This window comes from Anomaloglossus baeobatrachus, chromosome 1, assembly GCF_048569485.1.
Source record: "Anomaloglossus baeobatrachus isolate aAnoBae1 chromosome 1, aAnoBae1.hap1, whole genome shotgun sequence".
In the NCBI taxonomy this organism is placed as follows: Eukaryota; Metazoa; Chordata; class Amphibia; order Anura; family Aromobatidae; genus Anomaloglossus; species Anomaloglossus baeobatrachus.
Window position 1 is genome coordinate 751,695,231 of NC_134353.1, and position 24,160 is coordinate 751,719,390.

Below are 24,160 nucleotides of genomic sequence, written 5' to 3' on the forward strand. Positions count from 1 at the left end.
TCAACTTGTGTCTTTAAAAAAAAAAATCATATTTTTAAAACTTTTTTATATTTTACTGTATTTATTAGTCACCTTAAGGTAGCTTGAACCTGCTATTGTCTGATCGCTTGTACTACTGTTTTCCCCCGAAAATAAGACCTAGCCCGAAAATAAGCCCTGGCAGGATTTTAGGGGCTTTTTGGAGTATGCTTAAAATATAAACCCTACTGCAAAAATAAGCTTCAGTGGCTCAGCATACTAGCAGTATCCTGAAATAGAGCTTGGGCAGTCATCTCTGGATATGTAACTGTTATTGCTGTACATTGCCCCATTGTGTTGCAGTAAGCCTCAGAAAATTTATAGTCACATGCATGTTAATACAAAGTGAATATTTACCTTTTCCATCACCCACCCCTCTGTACTGGCGTCCGTGATTGGGTGCATTATTACTCGCGGGGAGACAGTCAGACTGCCATATCAACGGTGGTGAGAGAGACAGCTACAAAGAGAGAGAGACTGCAGGGAGAGAGGCAGCTGACTCACCCAAGAATCGCATCGCAATACTCGGACTGGCCGGTGGCTATCCTGATCAGAGCATGACAGCATGTATTTCTATGTAGCTGTCGTGCTCAGGTCAGGAGAGCAGACGGCCAGTCCGAGGATTGCGATGAGATCAGAGGGTAGTAATACGGCTGTCTGACTGCACCCAATCACTGATGCTGATACAGAGGGGAGTGTGGGCGAAGGGGTTCAAATTCATTTTGCATTAACGGGTAAGTAATACGGCATTCTGCCTGCACCCAATCATTGACGCTGCCACAGAGGGTTGGATGGGGGAAGGGGTGACTATTGTTTTTGCCTTAATATATGTCTATATAGCTGGTGCGCAATTATAATTTTAACAGAACTCACAGTACCACAATCTACAACAATAAAATATATAAAACATCCCCTGAAAATAGCCCATAGAGCATCTTTCGGAGCCAAAAATAAGATAACACCCTGTCCTAATTTCAGGGAAACCACAGTATTGCTGTATATTGTAAAAATCACAGCTTCAGGAGCTTCACAATGACAGGCACAGAGGGTTGTGATCCTACTCAGAGCTAACAAAGGGTGCCCCACTGCCGGAAGGAAAAAAACGTATTTTTCGCTTTATAAGACGCACTTATGTTCCCCCAAATCTTGGGGGAAAGTAGGGGGTGCATCTTATAATCCGAATATATGGGTCTAGGGGAGGTGGGGGCAACTCTGGAGCGGTGCTGGGGGCTGCTGGGGGCTGGTGGAGGCTGGTGAAGGCTGTAGCGGGAGATCTCCTGCTCCCGCTCATATAATATGCACTGCCGCTGTCCTTCACCGTAGTGCTGAAACCGCACCGCAGCGATGGGCTGGGGGAGCGGCGCATATTATATCTGCCTGTGCCCCTTTGATCGCACATGCCTCCCCCTGTGTTAGATATGGCCCCCATGCTGCTGCCCATCCTAAAATAAAAAAGCTTTACTTACCTCCTCCAGCGTGTCTCCCCGGTCTCCCTCCTGCTGCTGTGATCAGGCACGCAGAGATCATGTCACTCAGCTGTGCCGATCACATGACCGTCACCGAGAACCAGGAAGTGCAGGATCACAGCAGCACGGAGGAAGACACGAGGGATTACAGCGCTGGAGAAGGTAAAGTAAAGTGTTTATTTTACTATGGGCAGCAGCATGGGGGCCATATCAAACACAGGGGGACGTGTGCCAGCAATAGGAGACTTGTGCCAGCTGTATGGGATGTGTTCCAGCTATAGGAGACCTGTGCCAGCTATAGGAGACTTGTGCCAGCTATAGGAGATCTGTGCCAGCTATAGGAGATCTGTGCCAGCTATAGGAGACCTGTGCCACCTATAGGAGACCTGTGCCAGCTGTATGGGATGTGTGCCAGCTATAGGAGACCTGTGTCAGCTATAGGAGACTTGTGCCAGCTATAGGAGACTTGTGCCAGCTATAGGAGATCTGTGCCAGCTATAGGAGATCTGTGCCAGCTATAGGAGACTTGTGCCAGCTATAGGAGATCTGTGCCAGCTATAGGAGATCTGTACCAGCTATAGGAGACCTGTGCCAGCTATAGGAGACTTGTGCCAGCTATAGGAGACTTGTGCCAGCTATAGGAGACTTGTGCCAGCTATAGGAGACTTGTGCCAGCTATAGGAGACCTGTGCCAGCTATAGGAGACCTGTGCCAGCTATAGGAGACTTGTGCCAGCACAGGGGGACATGTGGCATCACAGGGGGACGTGTGCCAGCACAAGGGAGCTATATTCAATATAAGGGGGCCATATCCAGATTAAGGGGGCTAATTATAGGATGGGGGCTATAAAAGACATATACCCTATATGATTTGTTAGACGGACACTGGCATTATAAGACGGACCCCATTTAACATTAAAAAAAAAAATTCTCTTTTCCTTCACCAAATTTGGGGGGGTGTCTTATAATCAGGTGCGTCTTATAAAGCGAAAAATACAGTAACTTTACTTCTCACCGTTTGGCTTCCAGTCATAGGGGTGGCGACGATGCAGGTTTAGGCACCACTCACTGTATAGTAACACACTAAAAAGAAAAATGACATGGATCGCACATCCCAAAAATACTGTCGCTGCGGCAGTGGTTAGTGCACAGGGCCACACTATAAGGTTTAGAATAGGGATCCACTCAGAGGTTCGCCGTGACATGGCAGTGGGCTTAAGGGTATGTGCGCACGTTGCGTTATGGCGTGACAAATAAAAAGCAGCGTTTTGTCTCTGCATGTGCGTTTCAAAAAGCATCCAAAACGCTGCATTTTGGATGCATTTTGAATGCATTTTGGATGCATTTGTGACAGTGCGGTCCTACTCGGCTCTGATACATCCCCATAGAAGTATGGCTGGCTGCGAGACAGACCCGCTGGATCAGAATGAACTCGGATGAACTTCACTTGACTTCATTGTCATTGCGCGGCTCTGATTTGCGATCACAGGTGAAGGACTCACCGGTGACCGCAAATCCTCTGAGTGACTGAAGTGAGCCGCGCGATGAGCTGTGCTGTCACTCAGGTTACCCGCGGCCAGCTGAAGTCCTCCACCTGAGAGCGGTGGCTGCTGCTAACCTGAGTGACGTCATCGCTGATCGCGTGGCTCACTTCAGTTGCTCTGTGAAGCTGACAGAGAGCAGCGGTGTTCTACGGCCACTCGCTGTCAGCTTCACGTAGCAGAGCTGGATGCGTCGGGGACCAGATGTGGATTACGCCGGACCTGGAGGGGTATTTGGGGATTTTAATAAAGTGGTGAAAGACGGTGTTTTTTTTTTGTCTTTTATTCCAAATAAGGGATTTATTAAGGTGTATGTGCTTATTTACCTTCACTTACAGGTTAATCACGGGGGTGTCTCAAAGACGCCTGCCATGATTTACCTAGGACTTAGTGGCAGCTATTACCCCGATTTCCACCGCACCAGGGCAATTTGGGATGAGCAGGGTAGAGTCCCTGGACTGTCGCATCTAATGGATGTGGCAATTACGGGCAGCTGCTGGCTGATATTTTTAAGCTGGGGGGCTCCCCATATCGTGGGGCTCCCCATCCTGAGAATACCAGCCTATAGCCGTGTGGCTTTACCTTGGCTGGTATCAAAATTGGGGGGGACCGCACGCCGTCTTTGTTTAATTATTTATTTTACTGCACTACATAGACCCGTCTACCGGTGGCTGTGATTGGTTGCAGTGAGACACCTGTCACTCAGCGTGGGGGTATGTCTTACTTCAAGCAATCAAAAGCGCCAGTGGGCGGGGGGAAGCAGTGAATACGAGATGGAATAATTAGCGGCCGGCATTTTCAGAAGCAGGAGAAGCCACCGGAGCTTTGTGACAGCCGTGCAGCGCCGCGCCGGTGATCAGTCAGTGATCGGGGAGTATGAGGGGGGGGAGCTGGAGAGACCGACAGACAGAGAGAGAGACCGACAGAGAGAACGACGGACAGACAGAGAGAGACCGACATGGAAAGAGAGAGAGAGAGACCAATATCGACAGAACGAGACCGACATAGACAGAGAGAGAGACCGAAAGACCTGCATTCTGCTTGTCAAAAAAGTATGCAGAATGCAACAAAAATGCAGTGCAAGCGCACATTGGTTGCGTTTTGACACACCTGATTGATTTCAATGGGTGGACAATGCAACCAAAACGCACAAAAGAAGTGACATGTTGCTTTTTTAAATGCATGGATTTTGTCAAATATTTGGCATCCAAAACGCTGCGTTTAAAAAAGCAACGTGCGCATGGAATTTGCCGACTTCTCATAGACTTTGCTGGAGAAGCAGAACGCATGCATTTACACTGCTGTTTTAAATGCTGCGTAAGGCCCCTTTCACACGTCAGTGATTCTGGTACGTATGTGCTTTTTTCAAAACGTACCAGAATCACTGACATACGCAGACCCATTATAATGAATGGGTCTGCTCACACGTCAGTGATTTTTCACTGCACGTGTCTCCGTGCGGCGTACCCGCGTGTGCGTGATTGCCGCACGGAGACATGTCCATTTTTTTCTGGCAGCACTGATGTCCCACGGACCACGCAGTGGTGTGGTCCGTGAAACACGTGCCAGAAAAAAACGAGCTTTTAAAATAAAAAACATTTTTACTCACCCGGCGTCCAGCGATGTCCTCTGCAGCCCGTTCTCCCTGCTGCTTCTGAGCCGGCTCATTATTGTCGCGCATATTCATTATGCGCGACACAGCCGACCCGGAAGCAGCTGCTGCGGGGGTCACCGCCGGCCGGATACTGCACCGCGGGAGCGATCAGCACCATGGAGAGCAGGAGCGCGCACAGGTGAGTTAATCTCTAAGTGCAATCACGGGCCACGGAGAACGGAGCCCGGATTGCACTTAGACAACCCACGTGTGCCGTGATTCACGGCACACGGAGGGACATGTGCGTGTTTTACACGCCAGTGAAAAACGTCACTGTTTTTCACTGACGTGTGAAACGGGCCTTAACGCGGGAAAAAAACACGATGTGCGCACACAGCCTAATACAGTCTGATCAGAATGGTAACAAAGAACCTCATGTTTTATTATTTAATTTTTTGCCTAGCGGCTTTAGATCATTATATTTTTAGGATGTGCGATCCATGTCTTTCTTTTTTTCTTCATAGTGTGTCATTGTATAGTAACCAGTGGTTGTAACCCCACCCCCGACACTGACTGACAGCTGACAGCCTGGTCTAATGCAGAGCTGGCTATCAGTCAGTGCTGGCGTGTGGTCTTAGCAACTGCTCACTATACACTGATCAGTGCCACCACTATAATTGGAAGGCAAACACTGCTGGGATGAATAAAGTTCAGTACCCTCCGGCAGCGGGGCTTTAAGTGCCGATGCAGTGCAGGTTCAAATTGTTATTAACCTACAGATTAAACCCATATCTGCAGGTTAATAGAATTTTTAAAAGCGAAAGGTTCACTTTAAATGAAATCTGTCAGCAGGCTTGCGTTATATAATCAAAGATAATATACAGTCATATGAAAAAGTTTGGGCACCCCTATTAATGTTACCCTTTTTTCTTTATAACAATTTGGGTTTTTGCAACAGCTATTTCACTTTCATATATCTAATAACTGATGGACTGAGTAATATTTCTGGATTGAAATGAGGTTTATTGTACTAAGAGAAAATGTGCAATCCGCATTTAAACAAAATTTGACCAGTGCAAAAGTATGGGCACCCTTATCAATATCTCGATTTGAACACTCCTAACTACTTTTTACTGACTTACTGAAGCACTAAATTGGTTTTGTAACCTCATTGAGCTTTGAGCTTCATAGGCAGGTGTATCCAATCATGAGAAAAGGTATTTAAGGTGGCCACTTGAAAGTTGTTCTCCTATTTGAATCTCCTATGAAGAGTGGCATCATGGGCTCTTCAAAACAACTCTCAAATGATCTGAAAACAAAGCTTATTCAACATAGTTGTTCAGGGGAAGGATACAAAAAGTTGTCTCAGAGATTTAAACTGTCAGTTTCCACTGTGAGGAACATAGTAAGGAAATGGAAGAACACAGGTACAGTTCTTGTTAAGCCCAGAAGTGGCAGGCCAAGAAAAATATCAGAAAGGCAGAGAAGAAGAATGGCGAGAACAGTCAACGACAATCCACAGACCACCTCCAAAGACCTGCAGCATCATCTTGCTGCAGATGGTGTCAATGTACATCGGTCAACAATACAGCGCACGTTGCACAGTGAGAAGCTGTATGGGAGAGTGATGCAAAAGAAGACGTTTCTGCAAGCACGCCACAAACAGAGTCGCCTGAGGTATGCAAAAGCACATTTGGACAAGCCAGTTACATTTTGGAAGAAGGTCCTGTGGACTGATGAAACAAAGGTTGAGTTGTTTGGTCATACAAAAAGGCGCTATGCATGGAGGCAAAAAAACACGGCATTCCAAGAAAAGCACTTGCTAACCACAGTAAAATTTGGTGGAGGTTCCATCATGCTTTGGGGCTGTGTGGCCAATGCCGGCATCGGGAATCTTGTTAATGTTGAGGGTCGCATGGATTCAACTCAGTATCAGCAGATTCTTGACAATAATGTGCAAGAATCAGTGACGAAGTTGAAGCTACGCAGGGGATGGATATTTCAGCAAGACAATGATCCAAAACACCGCTCCAAATCAACTCAGGCATTCATGCAGAGGAACAAATACAATGTTCTGGAATGATCATCCCAGTCCCCAGACCTGAATATCATTGAAAATCTGTGGGATGATTTGAAGCATGCTGTCCATGCTCGGCGACCATCAAACTTAACTGAACTGGAATTGTTTTGTAAACAGGAATGGTCAAATATACCTTCATCCGGGATCCAGGAACTCATTAAAAGCTCAGGAAGCGACTAGAGGCTGTTATTTTTGCAAAAGGAGGATCTACAAACTATTAATGTCACTTTTATGTTGAGGTGCCCATACTTTTGCACCGGTCAAATTTTGGTAAATGCGGATTGCACATTTTCTGTTAGTACAATAAACCTCATTTAAATCCAGAAATATTACTCAGTCCATCAGTTATTAGATACATGAAACTGAAATAGCTGTTGCAAAAACCCAAATTGTTATTAAGAAAAAAGGTTTACATTAATAGGGGTGCCCAAACTTTTTCATATGACTGTAGGTGAGGAGACTTAGTTCAGGGATGTGTCACTTATTAGGCTGTGTATGGTAGCTTTAGTACAATCAGTGTTTTGTCAGCAGGTGATTATCACTACAGGACTACGTTTTGCATGCAGGCCAGACCAGCTAATCTAGGTAACCCCACCCCCAACACGAATTGGAAGCTTGCTGACAATGCACAGTGTACACAAGAAGATGTCAGACAGTGATGTGGGTGGTTTTATACAGAACTCAGTAATTTAATTACTGCTATATCTACAACAGAAAAAACAAGTAAAACTGCGTGGCACAGTGGCTCAGTGGTTAGCACTGCAGTCTTGCAGCGCTAGGGTCCTGGGTTCAAATCCCACCAAGGACACTATCTGCAAGGAGTCTGTATGTTCTCCCCGTGTTTGCGTGGGTTTCCTCCGGGTTCTCCAGTTTCCTCCCACACTCCAAAGACATACAGACATGGACTCTAGATTGTGAGCTCCAATGGGGACAGTGTTGCCAATGTATGTAAAGCGCTGTGGAATTAATAGTGCTATATAAATGAATAAAATTATAAAATTATTATTATAAAACTGCACCAAGCAGCTCAGTAAGTGACATCTCTGGAATCAGGTTTACTGCCCCTACATCATGCTGCTCACAGATTCTAGAGCAAAAACCTGCTGACAGATTCCCTTTGAAGAGAACCTGTCACCAGATTTTTGAGCTCAGAACCAAAACTAGCATCTTAAGCAATGCCTGTGCTGAATTCTATAAAGGTGCATCTTGTGCCCTGACTCCCCATGTAGACCCCGCAAAAACATTTATAATGTCTCGCGCCATGCAAATTTGTGGCTGTGGTTGTTGGGAATCCTATTTTGTAGCTCATGTCCCTCCTTTCGGTGCTGATCCACGTCCTATCTTGATGATTGACGTGGATGTTGTTGATGTTGCAGGCAGAGCCAAAAACATAGGTGCACTTGCGCAAACCGGCGAATTCTGTGCACAGGCGCAATAGTTTGCAAAGCGATGTGGAAGATGTCACCTGCGTCATCCACATCTCCAAGCAAAATCTCACGCCTGAGTTTGCACCTACAGTGCCTTGCGAAAGTATTCGGCCCTCTTGATTTTTTCAACCTTTTCCCACATTTCAGACTTCAAACATAAAGATAAAAATTTAAATGGTATGGTGAAGAATCAACAACAAGTGGGACACAATTGTGAAGTGGAATGAAATTTATTGCTTATTTTAAACTTTTTAAAAAGATAAATAACTGAAAATTGGGGCGTGCAATATTATTCGGCCCCTTTAACCCCTTCAGCCCCAAGCCTATTTTGACCCTAAAGACCAGGCCATTTTTTGCAATTCTGACCAGTGTCACTTTATGAGGTTATAACTCTGGAACGCTTCAGCGGATCCCGGTGATTCTGAGATTGTTTTTTCGTGACATATTGGGCTTCATGTTAGTGGTAAATTTAGGCCGATATTTTTTGCGTTTATTTGTGAAAAAAACGGAAATTTCGCGAAAATTTTGAAAATTTTGTAATTTTCAAACTTTGAATTTTTATGCTCTAAAACCAACGAGACATATGACACAAAATAATTAATAAATAACATTTCCCACATGTCTACTTTACATCAGAACAATTTTGGGAAAAAAAAAAAAATTTAAGGAAGTTATAGGGGTTCAAAGTTTATGAGCAATTTCTCATTTTTACAACAAAATTTACAAACCCACTTTTTTAGGGACCACATCACATTTGAAGCGATTTTGAAAGGTCTACATGACACAAAACACCCAAAAGTGACATCATTCCAAAAACGGCACCCCTCAGGCTACTCAAAACCACATTCAAGAAGGTTATTAACCCTTCAGGTGCTTCACAGTAACTAAAGCAATGTGGAAGGAAAAAATGAACATTTTACTTTTTGCAACAAAAATGTTAATTTAGCCTCAAATATTGCATATTCACAAGGGTAGCAGGATTAAATGAACCCCCAAAATTTGTTGGGCAATTTCTACTGAGCACGCAGATACCTCATATGTGGCGAAAACCCACTGTTTGGGCGCACGGCAGGACTCGGAAGGGAAGGAGCGCCATTTGACTTTTTTGAACAGAAAATTAGCTGGAATCGTTAGCCGCACCATGTTGCGTTTGGAGAGCCCCTGAGGTGCCGAAACAGTGGAGCTCCCCCACATGTGACCCCATTTTGGAAACTAGACCCCTCATGGAATTTATCTAGATGTTTATTGAGCACTTTGAACCTCTGGGGGCTTCACAAAAGTTAATAGAGTTGAGCCGTGAAAATAAAAAAAACACAAAATTGTTACTTCAACCAGGTAGCTTTTTTTTTCACAAGGGTGTGAGGAAAAATTGCACCATAAAATGTATTGTGCAATTTCTCCTGAGTACACAGACACCTCATATGTGGTGGAAATAAAATGTTTGGGCGCACAGCAGGGCTCGGAAGGCAAGGAGCGCCATTTGACGTTTCAAACGCAAAATTGTCTGGGATAATTAGCGTATTCCATGCTGTGTTTGGAGACCCCCTGAGGTGCCGAAACAGTGGAGCTCCCCCACATGAGACCCCATTTTGGAAACTAGACCCCCATGGCATAGAAAAAAAAAACAGCGGCAGATGGGGGGGGGGGCGTCGGCAGATGGGGCGGCGGCAGATGGGGGGGCAGCGGCATATAAAGGGAGCATCTGTGATTGTGAGACGGCGGCTGGGATAGGGTGGGGGCGGATGGGAGAGGGCGCAGTGGATGCAGGAGCGGCAGAGGATGGGGGGAGGGGGGGATGGGTGGGAAGTGGAGTGGGAGGTGAGATTGGGGATAGTTACCCTACAGGATGGATCTAGGCAGCTGGATCACAGGAGATGAAGGAGGCAGCAGATCGGGGAGGGTGAGAGGTGGGGGAGGGAGCGCAGCGCAGATCACGGAGGAGACAGGTGAGCAGAGCACAGATCACGGGGGTGAGAGGTGAGGGAGAGCGGACAGCAGATCACGGGGGTGACAGGTGAGGGAGCACAGATCACGGGGGTGACAGGGGAGGGAGCGCACATCACGGGGGTGACAGGGGAGGGAGCACAGATCACGGGGTGACAGGGGAGGGAGCGCACATCACGGGGGTGACAGGGGAGGGAGCACAGATCACGGGGTGACAGGTGAGGGAGCACAGATCAAGGGGTGACAGGTGAGGGAGCACAGATCACGGGGTGACAGGTGAGGGAGCACAGATCACGGGGGTGACAGGGGAGGGAGCACAGATCACGGGGTGACAGGGGAGGGAGCACAGATCACGGCGGTGACAGGGGAGGGAGCACACATCACGGGGGTGACAGGGGAGGGAGCACAGATCACGGGGGTGACAGGTGAGGGAGCGCACATCACGGGGGTGACAGGTGAGGGAGCGCACATCACGGGGGTGACAGGTGAGGGAGCGCACATCACGGGGGTGACAGGTGAGGGAGCGCACATCACGGGGGTGACAGGTGAGGGAGCGCACATCACGGGGGTGACAGGTGAGGGAGCGCACATCACGGGGGTGACAGGTGAGGGAGCGCACATCACGGGGGTGACAGGTGAGGGAGCGCACATCACGGGGGTGACAGGTGAGGGAGCGCACATCACGGGGGTGACAGGTGAGGGAGCGCACATCACGGGGGTGACAGGTGAGGGAGCGCACATCACGGGGGTGACAGGTGAGGGAGCGCACATCACGGGGGTGACAGGTGAGGGAGCGCACATCACGGGGGTGACAGGTGAGGGAGCGCACATCACGGGGGTGACAGGTGAGGGAGCGCACATCACGGGGGTGACAGGGGAGGGAGCGCACATCACGGGGGTGACAGGGGAGGGAGCACAGATCACGGGGTGACAGGGGAGGGAGCACAGATCACGGCGGTGACAGGGGAGGGAGCACACATCACGGGGGTGACAGGGGAGGGAGCACACATCACGGGGGTGACAGGGGAGGGAGCACAGATCACGGGGTGACAGGGGAGGGAGCACACATCATGGCGGTGACAGGTGAGAGAGCGCACATCACGGCGGTGACAGGTGAGGGAGCGCACATCACGGGGTGACAGGGGAGGGACCGCACATCACGGGGGTGACAGGGGAGGGAGCGCACATCACGGGGGTGACAGGGGAGGGAGCGCACATCACGGGGGTGACAGGGGAGGGAGCGCACATCACGGGGGTGACAGGGGAGGGAGCGCACATCACGGGGGTGACAGGGGAGGGGGCGAGTAGCCGATCACGGGGGTGACAGGGGAGGGGGCGAGTAGCCGATCACGGGGGTGAGAGGTGGGGGGGAGCGGGCAGCACATCACGGAGGTGAGGGGGAGAGCAGCATATAACGGAGGAGAGGGGGCGCGCAGCATATAACGGAGGGGAGGGGACGGGCAGCACATAACGGAGGAGGAAGCGGGCAGCCGATCTCGAGTGGAGGGGGCTGGCAGCACATCACGGAGGTGAGGGGACGAGCAGCCGATCACGAGGGAAAGGGGCCGGGCAGCAGATCGGGGGGGACCGGTGGCACTGTGGCAGATGGAGGGCGGTGGCGGCGGATCGGGAGGTGTGCGGGTGAGGGTGCGGGCAGCAGATACGAGGGGTGGGGGTGCGGGCAGCAGATCGGGTGGCAGATCGCGGAGGGCAGCGGCGGATCGGGAGGTGTGGGGATGAGGGGGCGGGCAGCAGATACGAGGGGTGGGGGTGCGGGCAGCAGATCGGGTGGCAGATCGCGGAGGGCAGCGGCGGATCGGGAGGTGTGGGGGTGAGGGTGCGGGCAGCAGATACGAGGGGTGGGGGTGCGGGTGGCAGATCGCGGAGGGCAGCGGCGGATCGGGAGGCCGGTTTCATACAGTGCAATGGCAGCGCGACAACTTCCGGGTCCCATGCTCCGGTCACATAACAGCATGGGACCGGAGCTTGTCGCCCTCCCATTGCACTGTGTACACTCACTGTGCTGGCGTGCTGCAGGGCCAACAAGTGAAGCTGATGGGGCGGTCACCGGCAACAGGTCCACTGTGATTGGAGACAGCGGTCACAAAGCCGATCTCTCCAATCAGAGCTACTGGAGCTGGGGGAGGGTGATCCAGTGAGGTCACCCAGCTCCAGCCAATGGCCAGTGCTATAGCTGCACTGGCCGGGGCTGGATTTCAATGTTTCAGTCACTTTAAGTGGCTGGAACATTACAGTGGCTGTGATTGGTTGAGCGGCGTTCGTCAGCCAATCACAGCCTCCGTAGGTCCAGGGAGGAGGCACCACCCCTCCTGAGGTTAGGTACAGGTCCCCTCCTCCCCGAATCTGCGGTTTATGCTAACTTTTCGCAGTCACCGGAGGCTCCGGTGCCGCGATTACGCGATGACGGAAAGATCTGTCCTTGGTCATTAAGGCCCAGGGCACCATGACGGATCTTTCCGTCCATGGTCGTGAAGGGGTTAAGTTAATACTTTGTAGTGCCACCTTTTGCTGCGATTACAGCTGCAAGTCGCTTGGGGTATGTGTCTATCAGTTTTGCACATCGAGAGACTGAAATTCTTGCCCATTCTTCCTTTGCAAACAGCTGGAGCTGAGTGAGGTTGGATGGAGAGCGTTTGTGAACAGCAGTTTTCAGCTCTCTCCACAGATTCTCAATTGGATTCAGGTCTGGACTTTGACTTGGCCATTTTAACACCTGGATACGTTTATTTGTGAACCATTCCATTGTAGATTTTGCTTTATGTTTGGGATCGTTGTCTTGTTGAAAGACAAATCTCCGTCCCAGTCTCAGGTCTTTTGCAGACTCCAACAGGTTTTCTTGAAGAATGGTCCTCTATTTGGCTTTATCTATCTTCCCATCAATTTTAACCATCTTCCCTGTGCTGAAGAAAAGCAGGCCCAAACCATGATGCTGCCACCACCATGTTTGACAGTGGGGATGGTGTATTCAGGGTGATGAGCTGTGTTGCTTTTACGCCAAACATATAATTTGGAATTGTGCCCAAATAGTTTGATTTTGGTTTCATCTGACCAGAGCACCTTCTTCCATGTTTGGTGTGTCTCCCAGGGGGTTTGTGGCAAACTGTAAACAACACTTCTTATGGATATCTTTGAGAAATGGCTTTCGAACTGCCACTCTTACATAAAGGCCAGATTTGTGCAGTGTACGACTGATTGTTGTCCTATGGACAGACTCTCCCACCTCAGCTGCAGATCTCTGCAGTTCATCCAGAGTGATCATGGGCCTCTTGGCTATATCTCTGATCAGTCTTCTCCTTGTCTGAGATGAAAGTTTGGATGGACGGCCGGGTCTTGGTAGATTTGCAGTGGTATGAAACTCCTTCCATTTCAATATGATCGCTTGCATAGTGGTTCTTGGGATGTTTAAAGTTTTGGAAATCTTTTTGTTACCAAATCCGGCTTTAAACATCTCCACAACAATATCCCGGACCTGCCTGTTGTGTTCCTTGGTCTTCATGATGCTCTCTGTGCTTTAACCCCTTCAGCCCCGGGGCACTTTCCGTTTTTGCGTTTTTGTTTTTTGCTCCCCTTCTTCCGAGAGCCGTAACTTTTTTATTTTTCCGTCAATCTTGCCATATGAGGGCTTGTTTTTTGCGGGACAAGTTATACTTTTAAATGAAACCATAAGTTTTACCATATGGTGTACTGGAAAGCAGCAAAAAAATTCCAAGTGTGGAAAAATTGCAAAAAAAGTGTGATGGCACAATAGTTTTTGGGATGTTTTATTCACGGTGTTCACTATATGGTAAAACTGATGTGTGGGTATGATACCTGAGGTCGGTGCGAGTTTGTAGACACCAAACATGTATAGGTTTACTTGTATCTAAGGGGTTAAAAAAAATTCACAAGTTTGTCCAATAAAAGTGGAGCACGTTTTGCGCCATTTTCCGAAACACGTAGCGTTTTTATTTTTTGGGATCTGTGGCTCAGTGACGGCTTATTTTTTGCGTCTCGAGCTGATGTTTCTAATGGTAGCATTTTTGCGCAGATGCTACGTTTTGATCGCCTGTTATTGCATTTTGCGTAAAACTTGCGGCGACCAAAAAACGTAATTTTGGCGTTTGGAATTTTATTGCCACTACGCCGTTTACCAATCCGATTAATTGATTTTATATTTTGATAGATCGGGCATTTCTGAACGCGGCGATACCAAATATGTGTATATTTATTTATTTTTTAACCCTTTAATTTTCAATGGGGGGAAAGGGGGGTGATTTGAACTTTTAGGTTTTTTTATTTTTTTTTAATTTTTTAAAACTTTTTTTTTACTTTTTTTATTTTATTTTACTAGTCCCCCTAGGGGGCTATAGCGATCAGCAATCCGATTGCTGATCGCTATCTGCTGATCACAGCTATTCCGCTGTAAACAGCAGAAATAGTCACTTTCTTTCTTCCTCTGCTCCGTGCCGAGGAAGAATGAAAGTGAAACTTCTTAGCACCAGGCGTCATCACATGACCCTGTGCTACGATGGCAACCACCGAACGTCACGTGATCACTCACGTGACGTCCGGAGGGGGCGGAGGTAAGAAAAAAAGATGGCCGCGCGCATATAGATCTCGCTGCCAGACTTTGGCAGCGAGATCTAAGGGGTTAATGTTCCGGGTGGAATGCGATTCCACTCGGAACATGTAGGCACACATGTCAGCTGTTGAAAACAGCTGATATGTGTGCCGATCCACGCCGCCTGCCCGCGGCAGGGGGCGGGGATTACCGGGACACGATCCATGACGGAAAGATCCGTCCATGGTCGTGAAGGGGTTAAACAGAATACTGAGACTATCACAGAGCAGGTGCATTTATACGGAAACTTGATTACACACAGGTGGCTTATATTTATCATCATCAGTCATGTAGGACAACATTGGATCATTCAGAGATCCTCAATGAACTTCTGGAGTGAGTTTTCTGCACTGAAAGTAAAGGGGATGGAATAATATTGCACGCCGCAATTTTCAGTTATTTATTTTTTAAAAAAAAATTAAAATAAGCAATAAATATCGTTCACCTTCACAATTGTGTCCCACTTGTTGTTGATTCTTCCCCATAACATTAACATTTTTATCTTTAAAGCCTGAAATGTGGGAAAAGGTTGAAAAATTAAATGGAGCTGAATACTTTCGCAAGGCACTGTATAAGGCATCCAGTCACTCGTTCAATTCCCCTATCCCTTCTACCACCATTTTTTGAGCACCGGATTCTGGTCCCCATAGATTTATATGGAGATCGGCGTCCGGCCAAATATCGAGAATCATTTCTGGGCCAGAACCAGGTATATTCAATGTTTTTTTTTAGGTCTTCACGATCTCAGTGCTGGCCAATTTTGCATTCCCTATATTTAAAGGGAACCTGTCAGGTACAATATGCACCCAGAACCACAAGCATAGACTAGCATAGATAAAGAGATCTTTAGAAAAAGTAAAGATCTTATCTTATGCTAATGAGGCCAAGGACTAGTCCCAAGGGCGTTATATCTAGCCGCCCTCTTAGCATGTTAGCACGCCCACAGGGGTGTACCAACATGCCATTCAATGCAGCGTCACCAGCGGGGCCTCGCATACCTGTGCTTGCTGTGACTGCGCTTCTGAATGTCGGGAGCTTCCAGTCATGCTCAGTATGAAGCCGAATGTACGCGTCCCGGCTTCAGAGAGGTCTATGCATGACTGGAAGTGCCCGGCATTCATAAGCGTATCCAATCTGCAAGGACGAAAAAAATCAAGGTGTGAATGAGACTTCAGGATTCTCATGCACTTTGCTGACATCAGGAATCTATTCAGGTTTTGTGTCAAATCTGCGCAGTAAAAAATGCGACAAATCGGTGTGCACAGGCCCATCCAGTGCCAGCAAAAGCCATTAGATTTCAGAAATCTTATGCACACGCTTTTTTCGTAACTGAATTTGAAAACTGCATTTCAATTCTTTTAGTGTTTTTTTCAGCCATAAAAAGCGTTATTGTATTGGTGAATAAAACTAACTTTATTAAACTTGCACTGTACAAAAGTCACACGTTATATGCAGCTAAAAAAAATGTTGCAAAAACACCAGGAAAATGAAAAAAAAACAAACAAACAGGCGTTTGAACTGTGCTTTTACTGTAAAGAGAGCTGGTTTTGGCTGCAGAAAAAAAAAGCAGCAAAAAAACACTGCATGTGAATATAGCATGACAGACTAGTTCTTGAGGAGGGGTCCACTAGCAGATAGGACTTGGAATAATGGGGTTTTGTCCTTTTACAATACCCTGGGCTTTTTATTAATGAATGTGATCACTTCTTAATTACATCTTACATCACTTGGATGTAATCCTGCTTCTTACACCACATACTAGAGATTCTTAGGTTTCTCTGCCACGTTGAGCCCTGCACTTCATAAATGCCGGCCCATGTTCCTGCTGGGCTCCTTACAATCTCTGTATACCTTCCTGCAGAGGGCAAGCCACATTCCCACAGCCAGGATGGTGGTCCTCATCGCTTAATGAGCTTCTCCAACAGACCCTCAATCACTCAGGAGCAGGAGGAATACACAGCTAAGCTCCGGTTACATCACAGTAACACAAGCAATAATGAACTGTTATCAAGAGTTCAGAGCTGTAATCGTCTGACTGGGGCATAAAGGCGGCTATGGATCGTACGCACAAGCCGGCCAGAGAGGGCAAGCAATCAACTGGCCATTATCTGGATGACACTGCAGCCACACTAGCCCTGACATTACACATGCATGTCCGTTACCTGGCTGACATGGTGGCCACACTAGCGCTGACATTACACATGCATGTCCGTTACCTGGCTGACATGGTGGCCACACTAGCGCTGACATTACACATGCATGTCCGTTACCTGGCTGACATGGTAGCCACACATGCCTGACATTACACATGCATGTACGTTACCTATATGACATGGTGGCCACACTAGCCCTGACATTACACGAATGACATGGTGGCCACACTAGCCCTGACATTACACTTGTATGTCCGTTACCTGGCTGACATGGTGGCCACACTAGCCCTGACATTAGACATGCATGTCCGTTACCTGGCTGACATGGAGGTCACACTAGCCCTGACATTACACATACATGTCCATTACCTGGCTGACATGGTGGCCACACTAGCCCTGACATTACACTTGTATGTCCGTTACCTGGCTGACATGGTGGCCACACTAGCCCTGACATTAGACATGCATGTCCGTTACCTGGCTGACATGGAGGTCACACTAGCCCTGACATTACACATACATGTCCATTACCTGGCTGACATGGTGGCCACACTAGCCCTGACATTACACTTGTATGTCCATTACCTGGCTGACATGGTGGCCACACTAGCCCTGACATTAGACATGCATGTCCGTTACCTGGCTGACATGGAGGTCACACTAGCCCTGACATTACACATACATGTCCATTACCTGGCTGACATAGTAGCCACACTAGCCCTGACAGTACACATACATGTCCATTACCTGGCTGACATAGTAGCCACACTAGCCCTGACAGTACACATGTATGTGCATTACCTAGCTGACATAGTAGCCACACTAGCCCCGATATCATCTGGATGACATGGTAGCCACGCTAGTCCTGACATTACACATGTATGTCCATTACCTGAAGGACATGGTAGCCACATTAGCCCTGGCATTACCTGAATGACATGGTAGCCACACTAGCCCTGACATTACCTGGAAGACATGATAGAAACACTAGCCTCAACATTACATGCATGACATGGTAGCCACACTAGCCCCGACATTACCTGGCTGACTTGGTAGCCACATTAGCCCCGACATTACCTGGCTGACTTGGTAGCCACATTAGCCCCGACATTACCTGGCTGACATGGTAGCCCTGACATTACACATGAAGTAGTCACCACAATGCTATGTACCAGAGGACTGCTGGCCATGTCTCCATAATGCTGCTAGGTATCTATAACTCCCACCATGCTCACTCCTTACAGTGCATGCTAAGAGTTGTAGTGCCCCATTAGATGGCAGCAGCAGGCACCTCCTGCCCATGGATGCATTACACATGGAGCTGCTTCTACTCACGTACTTTTCGCTCTCAGCTTCGTTCTTCGGCTGAAAGGTGTCCACAGAGAAGATCTTTCCGTGCCAGGCGTCCTCCCTCTGCAGCGGGATACCAGCTGGAGCCGTGCCCTCCTTCCTCTCTGCGGAGTAAACATTCACAGAAGCAGCATGAGTGTGGTGGGCACAGCCGGCGGCGGGAGGGTTAATACACAGAGCGCCACCACAGCTGGAGCGGAGTGTGACTGAGCTCGGCAGCGGCGGCCCGGGCTATACAGCGCGCCTCACAGCCGCCCCCTGGTGGCGGGAATGCTGCGGGCTGTGGGCGCCGTGACCAGGAGGACAATGCTCTCTCACCCACAGCCGCCATTCATCCAGCCTGTAATAAAGTGTGATCTGCTGAGCTATGAGTGACTAGTCTGTGTGAGCAGACATCACCAGTCACCAGGGGCTGCAGCTTAGGGGAGCCTGGAGCGACAGGATGAACAAATAGATTCACACATTAACTCCTTAATGAAGCAAACAATATACCATAATAATTACAATACCATAATAATATTCCACAAGTCATGACTTTTTTTTTTTCTTTATTTTCCCGTTGAGCCCAATGAGCTCCTGTTTTCTCACGGCTTTGGTTGACGCTATTCATTTTACCATGAAGTGAAAAATGGGTAAAATTAAAACTGAGGTAAAAAATCGTCCTGGCACAAGTGTCCTTCAGGGCAGTAAGACTATATATAAGGCAATATCAATACAGTATTTACTGAAACTTTTTTTTTAAATTTTCCTTTTCCCTTTATTTTCTTAGTTTCTCCAATCTCTGCTTTACACACTGCGATATTGGTCCCGATATCGCTAGCGTGGGTACCCGCCCCCATCTGTTGTGCGACACGGGCAAATCGCTGCCCGTGCCGGTGCCGCACAACATCTCCCAGACTCGTCACACTACTTACCTGCCTGGCGACATCGCTGTGACCGGCGAACCGCCTCCTTTCTAAGGGGGCGGTCCGTGCGGCGTCACAGCGACGTCACTGAGCGGCCGCCCAATAGAAGCGGAGGGGCGGAGATGAGCGGGACGTAACATCCCGCCCACCTCCTTCCTTCCGCATAGCGGCCGGGAGGCAGGTAAGAAGAGGTTCCTCGTTCCTGTGGTGTCACATGGAGCGATGTGTGCTGCCGCAGGAATGAGGAACAACCTCGTTACTGCTGCAGTAACGATAATTGAGAATGGACCCCCATGTCACTGATGAGCGATTTTGAACGTTTTTGCAACGGTGCAAAATCGCTCATCTGTGTCACACGCAACGGCATCGCTAATGCGGCCGGATGTGCGGCACAAATTCCGTGACCCCAACGAGTTCACATTAGCGATGTCGTAGCGTGTAAAGCCCCCTTTAGGCTATGTGCGCACTTTGTGTCGTCCTAGTTGCAGTTCAAATCGCATATTTTGGCAGAAATTGCTTTTGCCAAACTTGCTTTTGACCATCAAAACGCAGTAAATACACGTGCGTATTTAGTGCGTTTTAGCTGCGTTTTTAGCGCTTTTTCATTGCCTAAAGTCAGATGCGTTTTGAACACAAAGACACACAAAATAAAGTTTTCACATACAAACACTATGAAAAAAGAGGAAAAAAAGAAAAGACATATAATTATTTAAATCATAACGAAAATAGTTATATTTAATGAAATTATAGCGGTTTTATACTATTTTTGCCAAAATTATCAATAATTTTCTTTATTTTAATTGTCGGACTATGTGTGTGTGTGTGTAAAGGGACATATTATTCCATTATTTTGATGTCAGAAAAGCATGCGTTTTGGTAGTCCAAAACGCATTGTTTCTGCAGCTAAAAAGCAGGTAAATCGCTTGTTTTTTGCAACTTCTCATTGACTTCAATGTCATCAAAACGCTGCAAAAATGGCAAAAACAATTGACATGCTGCTTCTCTGAACGCATGGTTTTTGCCACAAATTATGCAAATTAAACACTGCGTTTAGAACTGCAAAGTGCGGACAAGAAATCCACATTTTCCATAGACTTTGCTGGAAAATCAAAACGCATGCATTTTGGCATGAAAACGCTGCAGTTCAAAACGCTGCGAAAACGCAGGTGAAAACGCAAAGTGCGGACATAGCCTTAGAGACAGGTGCCAGCTGTATAGGACAGGAGGCACATTCCCCTGTGGAGCGGCGTCTACTCCGGAGCCCAATCCGTACACTCATACCCCTCCATGATGGATATACATGGGGCAGGAAGGAGGTAAAAAGGAACCTGTCATGTGAACCGGGCTACACAATAGCAGACAGGTATATTTTCTCTGAAATGCTTCTACGCTTCAGAAAAAATATAGTTCGAAGATAGAGACCATAGGAATGGAGAAGTATGGCACCGTTTCCATCCACCTAGTCCCAATGCTATTTCAGGTGATTGAAAGGTCTCTCCCAAAGCTCGTGACCACAGCCGAACAGATTAGTCTGCCACCGTTTCCATCCACCTTTTCCACGGTTTGCTACAGGTGACTGACATGTCTCTCCCATAGCTGGTGACCACAGCCGGAGAGGAGACTAGTCCAGAGCTGTCCTGCCTGGCTTTTCCCAGGTCTGCTTCAGGTAATTGACAGGTTTCATCCATAGCTGGTGACCACAGCCAGAGAAGTGACTAGTCTGGTGTCATCTTGCCCGGCTTTTCCCAGCACTGCTTCAGGTGATTGACAGGTCTCATCCATAGCTGGTAAACACAGCCAGAGAGGAGACTAGTCTGGCACATCTTAGCCAGCTTTTCCCAGCACTGCTTCAGGTGATTGACAGGTGTCATCCATAGCTTGTGACCACAGCCGGAGAGGAGACCAGTCCAGTACCATCTGGGCCAGCTTTTCCCAGCGCTGCTTCAGGTGATTGACAGGTCTCTCCCATAGCTGGTGACCACAGCCAGACAGGAGACTAGTCCAGTGCCGTGTTGCCCGGCTTTTCCCAGAGCTGCTTCAGGTGATTGACAGGTCTCCAGCTCTCATTCATGCTCCCTTTGGGTGCAGCAGCATGACGCAGGTGACAGGTTCCCTTTTACAACCATGTGTGACGGTGAACCCATTCTGAAAATTACATAGTAATATGCAGTTATGCATCCATTAATAGGCTCGCTGGATGGCAACTCCTCTGGTAGCCATTAGGGCTAATTCACACGGTTCTAGAGTGGCCATATGTTCTTAGCCATATCATGGCTTCCATGCCCAGCTAGTCAGCAGGTATCATGCCCAGAACTAAAAGCATCATAGGCAAATTTGATGATTCTATATTAGTTCAAGTCACAAGGCCATGATTCAGACAGGATTTATAATACAGACTAGAAAATATAAGCCGTGTGAACTAGCCCTAGGGCTAAATCCATACAACTGTTTTTACACCACTTTCAAGGGGTAATATGTATCCAGGGTTAGGAGGGGGTTAACTGCCGGTCCCTTCACAAAAACACACACAAACAACAGTAAGGTGTTTTCCCACAGGGGGAAGACAGGGTGGTTAGCCATTACGAAGCATTGGACTTCCCCAGTCGCTAGGACAACCACTGGGGAAGGGCACCACTTGGGGTAAGAAGTAGGCGCAACCATCACACTAGAGCAGACTTTCCAGGGCACAGCATGGGATAACATCTCGCACTGACAACAGGAGTTTAGTGTTTTTCTCTCTTTGTGGGCCTGTGGCTTGGAGCTGGAGGCTCGGCCCGGGTTCTAAATAGCAAACGGGGAACACTTCACTAGAAAGACTTCCACGGGCACCAGCGGTGACCGCTGAATATCCGGGATCGGCTGGAGCCAATCGTAACAGAGACCGGTACTTTGGGGCAGCGCCTGAACTACCAGTGAGTAAAAGACCTGGAACCGCAGCCCCTGCATCTGCCTCTCATTTGCCGTCACCGTCGCCCAGCGCTGCGGCACCAATGGGGACTACCACCACCCCTGTCCGTCCTCCATTATCCTCCCCAGGATAACCCCGCTCCGCCTGTGGGGAGCAACAGCATCCTGGCTGCGACCTTCACCATCAGCCCTGGGGAGCAGCACGCGCAGCGGCCCATCCCTGGCTGCGGACCACAGGTGTCGTCATGATCTAAACATACTTTCCTCACCGTTACTACCACCCCTATCCTCCATCTTTCCTCTTGTCCACCGCCTTCCCTCCCTCCTGTACGTCTCGGGGTCACGAAACTGGGCCAGGCCAGCCTGTAACAACGCAGAGGATCTGCACCCCTGGCCCGGCAATGTGTCGGGTGAAAACCCCTCGACACCGTGGTGTTACACAACCGTGTGAGTGTTACCATCAGAAATGGACTGATTTTTTTCTCAGGTGTCATCCTAGTTGCTTCTATTACTTTTTAAAATTAGAGGGGTGCTTAATAATAAATAAACCCTATAATAAAATAATAAACTCTTGAAATGTCATGTCTGTTCAAGTTCATCAGTGAGTTACAGATCCGTGAGACACGAATGCAAAATCTAGGCAAATTGGAAGAATTTTGATTTGCATCCAGGTCTCAAAGATCCCCATAGACTGGAATGGATCAGGCGGATCAGAACGGGACCTGCTCGGAGTCTCATGGATATCACACTCTCACACTCAGATCCATGATTTTAACGGATGTGTGAATACATCCATTCTACTCTATGGGTCCTTGTGCTGTCCTAGAGAAAATCGGACATAACTTAGATGTGTAACTAACACAGATGTGTGAATGTAGCCTCAGAGTGGCTTCATAGGCAGTCTTTATTGTCCTGTTCTTTTTTTTGGGGGGGGGGGAGGGTCTGGGGTGAAGCAGCAATGCAGTTTCTTTACTGTATGTAGTTTTTGAACCAAAGCAATATGTGAATTCAAGAAGAATCTTCTCTTGGCTTTTGATTGGAAACTGTATCAGAAACTGCTGTTGTGTTTGCTAATAACTATATATCTATAAAAAAAAATAAATAATATATATATATATATATATATATATATATACATACATACACCGTATATATATATATTTATATAAATAATCAATAATATATAAATAGACCTGAAGTGTGTAACCAAAGGACTTATGAAAGTAGAAAAGTGTTGTATTACTTATTACCTCCAAGGTTTGGGTTATTCTACTCTTTATCATAGGTTGCATATCCTATAACTTGTAAACATGTTCTTTATTCGTATAAAATCTGATTTACACAAAAAATAGTATATAAATAATGTGCTGTGTGTGAAAATGACATTTGTCATCTTCTTCCATCCCCACAGCAGTTCCGATCCTCTTACATAGCTCATTGCTGCAGTTGTGAGAGGCCAGGTCACGCAATGTCTTCTGTATGGACCTAAAGCTGCTTTTTCAGCATAAGCCTATGAGACTTGCCTTGAATCTGTCAGAGACCAACATTGAGATAGTAACTTTGGAACACTGCGGGCAATGGCAGAAGGAAGCGATCTGAATGGTATGACACAAGAATTGTGTACATAATATGGCTACGGGATACAAGAGAAATCACCCAAGTGTTGCACTACCATAGATTCTGATGGCACAACACCAGTCGAGGTGTGTTCAAATTTTGACAACTTTAAACAGTTTGAGGCTATGTCCGCACGTTGCTTTTTACCTGCTTTTTACCTGCTTTTTTGCTGCTTTTTCAACTGCAGCGTTTAATGCCAAAATGGTTGTGTTCTGCTTTTCAAGCAAAGTCTATGGGAATTTGGGTTTCTTGTCCGCACTATGCAGTTCAAACTGCTGCCTTTTTGGTGCAGAACTTTGGTCAAAAACTCAGCTTTGCAGTGCAAAACCCAAATGGCAAAAACAACTGACATGTGAATTGTTTTTGCCATTTGGGTTTTGCACTGCAAAGCTGAGTTTTTGACCAAAGTTCTGCACCAAAAAGGCTGCAGTTTGAACTGCATAGTGCGGACAAGAAAACCAAATTCCCATAGACTTTGCTTGAATAGAAGAACACATCCATTTTGGCATTAAACAGCGCAGAAGAAAAAGCAGCAAAA

General features: G+C 47.6%; 1 protein-coding gene across 2 annotated transcripts in view; it reads right to left on the reverse strand.

Annotated features, from left to right (window-relative positions):
• CUX2 (cut like homeobox 2) overlaps positions 1-24,160 on the reverse strand; it is a 645,762-nt gene that overhangs the window by 135,775 nt on the left and 485,827 nt on the right. Inside the window, exon 6 of one of the 2 annotated variants that reach the window (XM_075323846.1) lies at positions 18,183-18,297. In XM_075323846.1, the coding sequence (XP_075179961.1) occupies positions 18,183-18,297 (115 nt within the window). Of the gene's footprint in view, positions 1-18,178; positions 18,379-24,160 lie in introns of those variants that run through there. The other variant, XM_075323855.1, reaches the window with a different exon arrangement.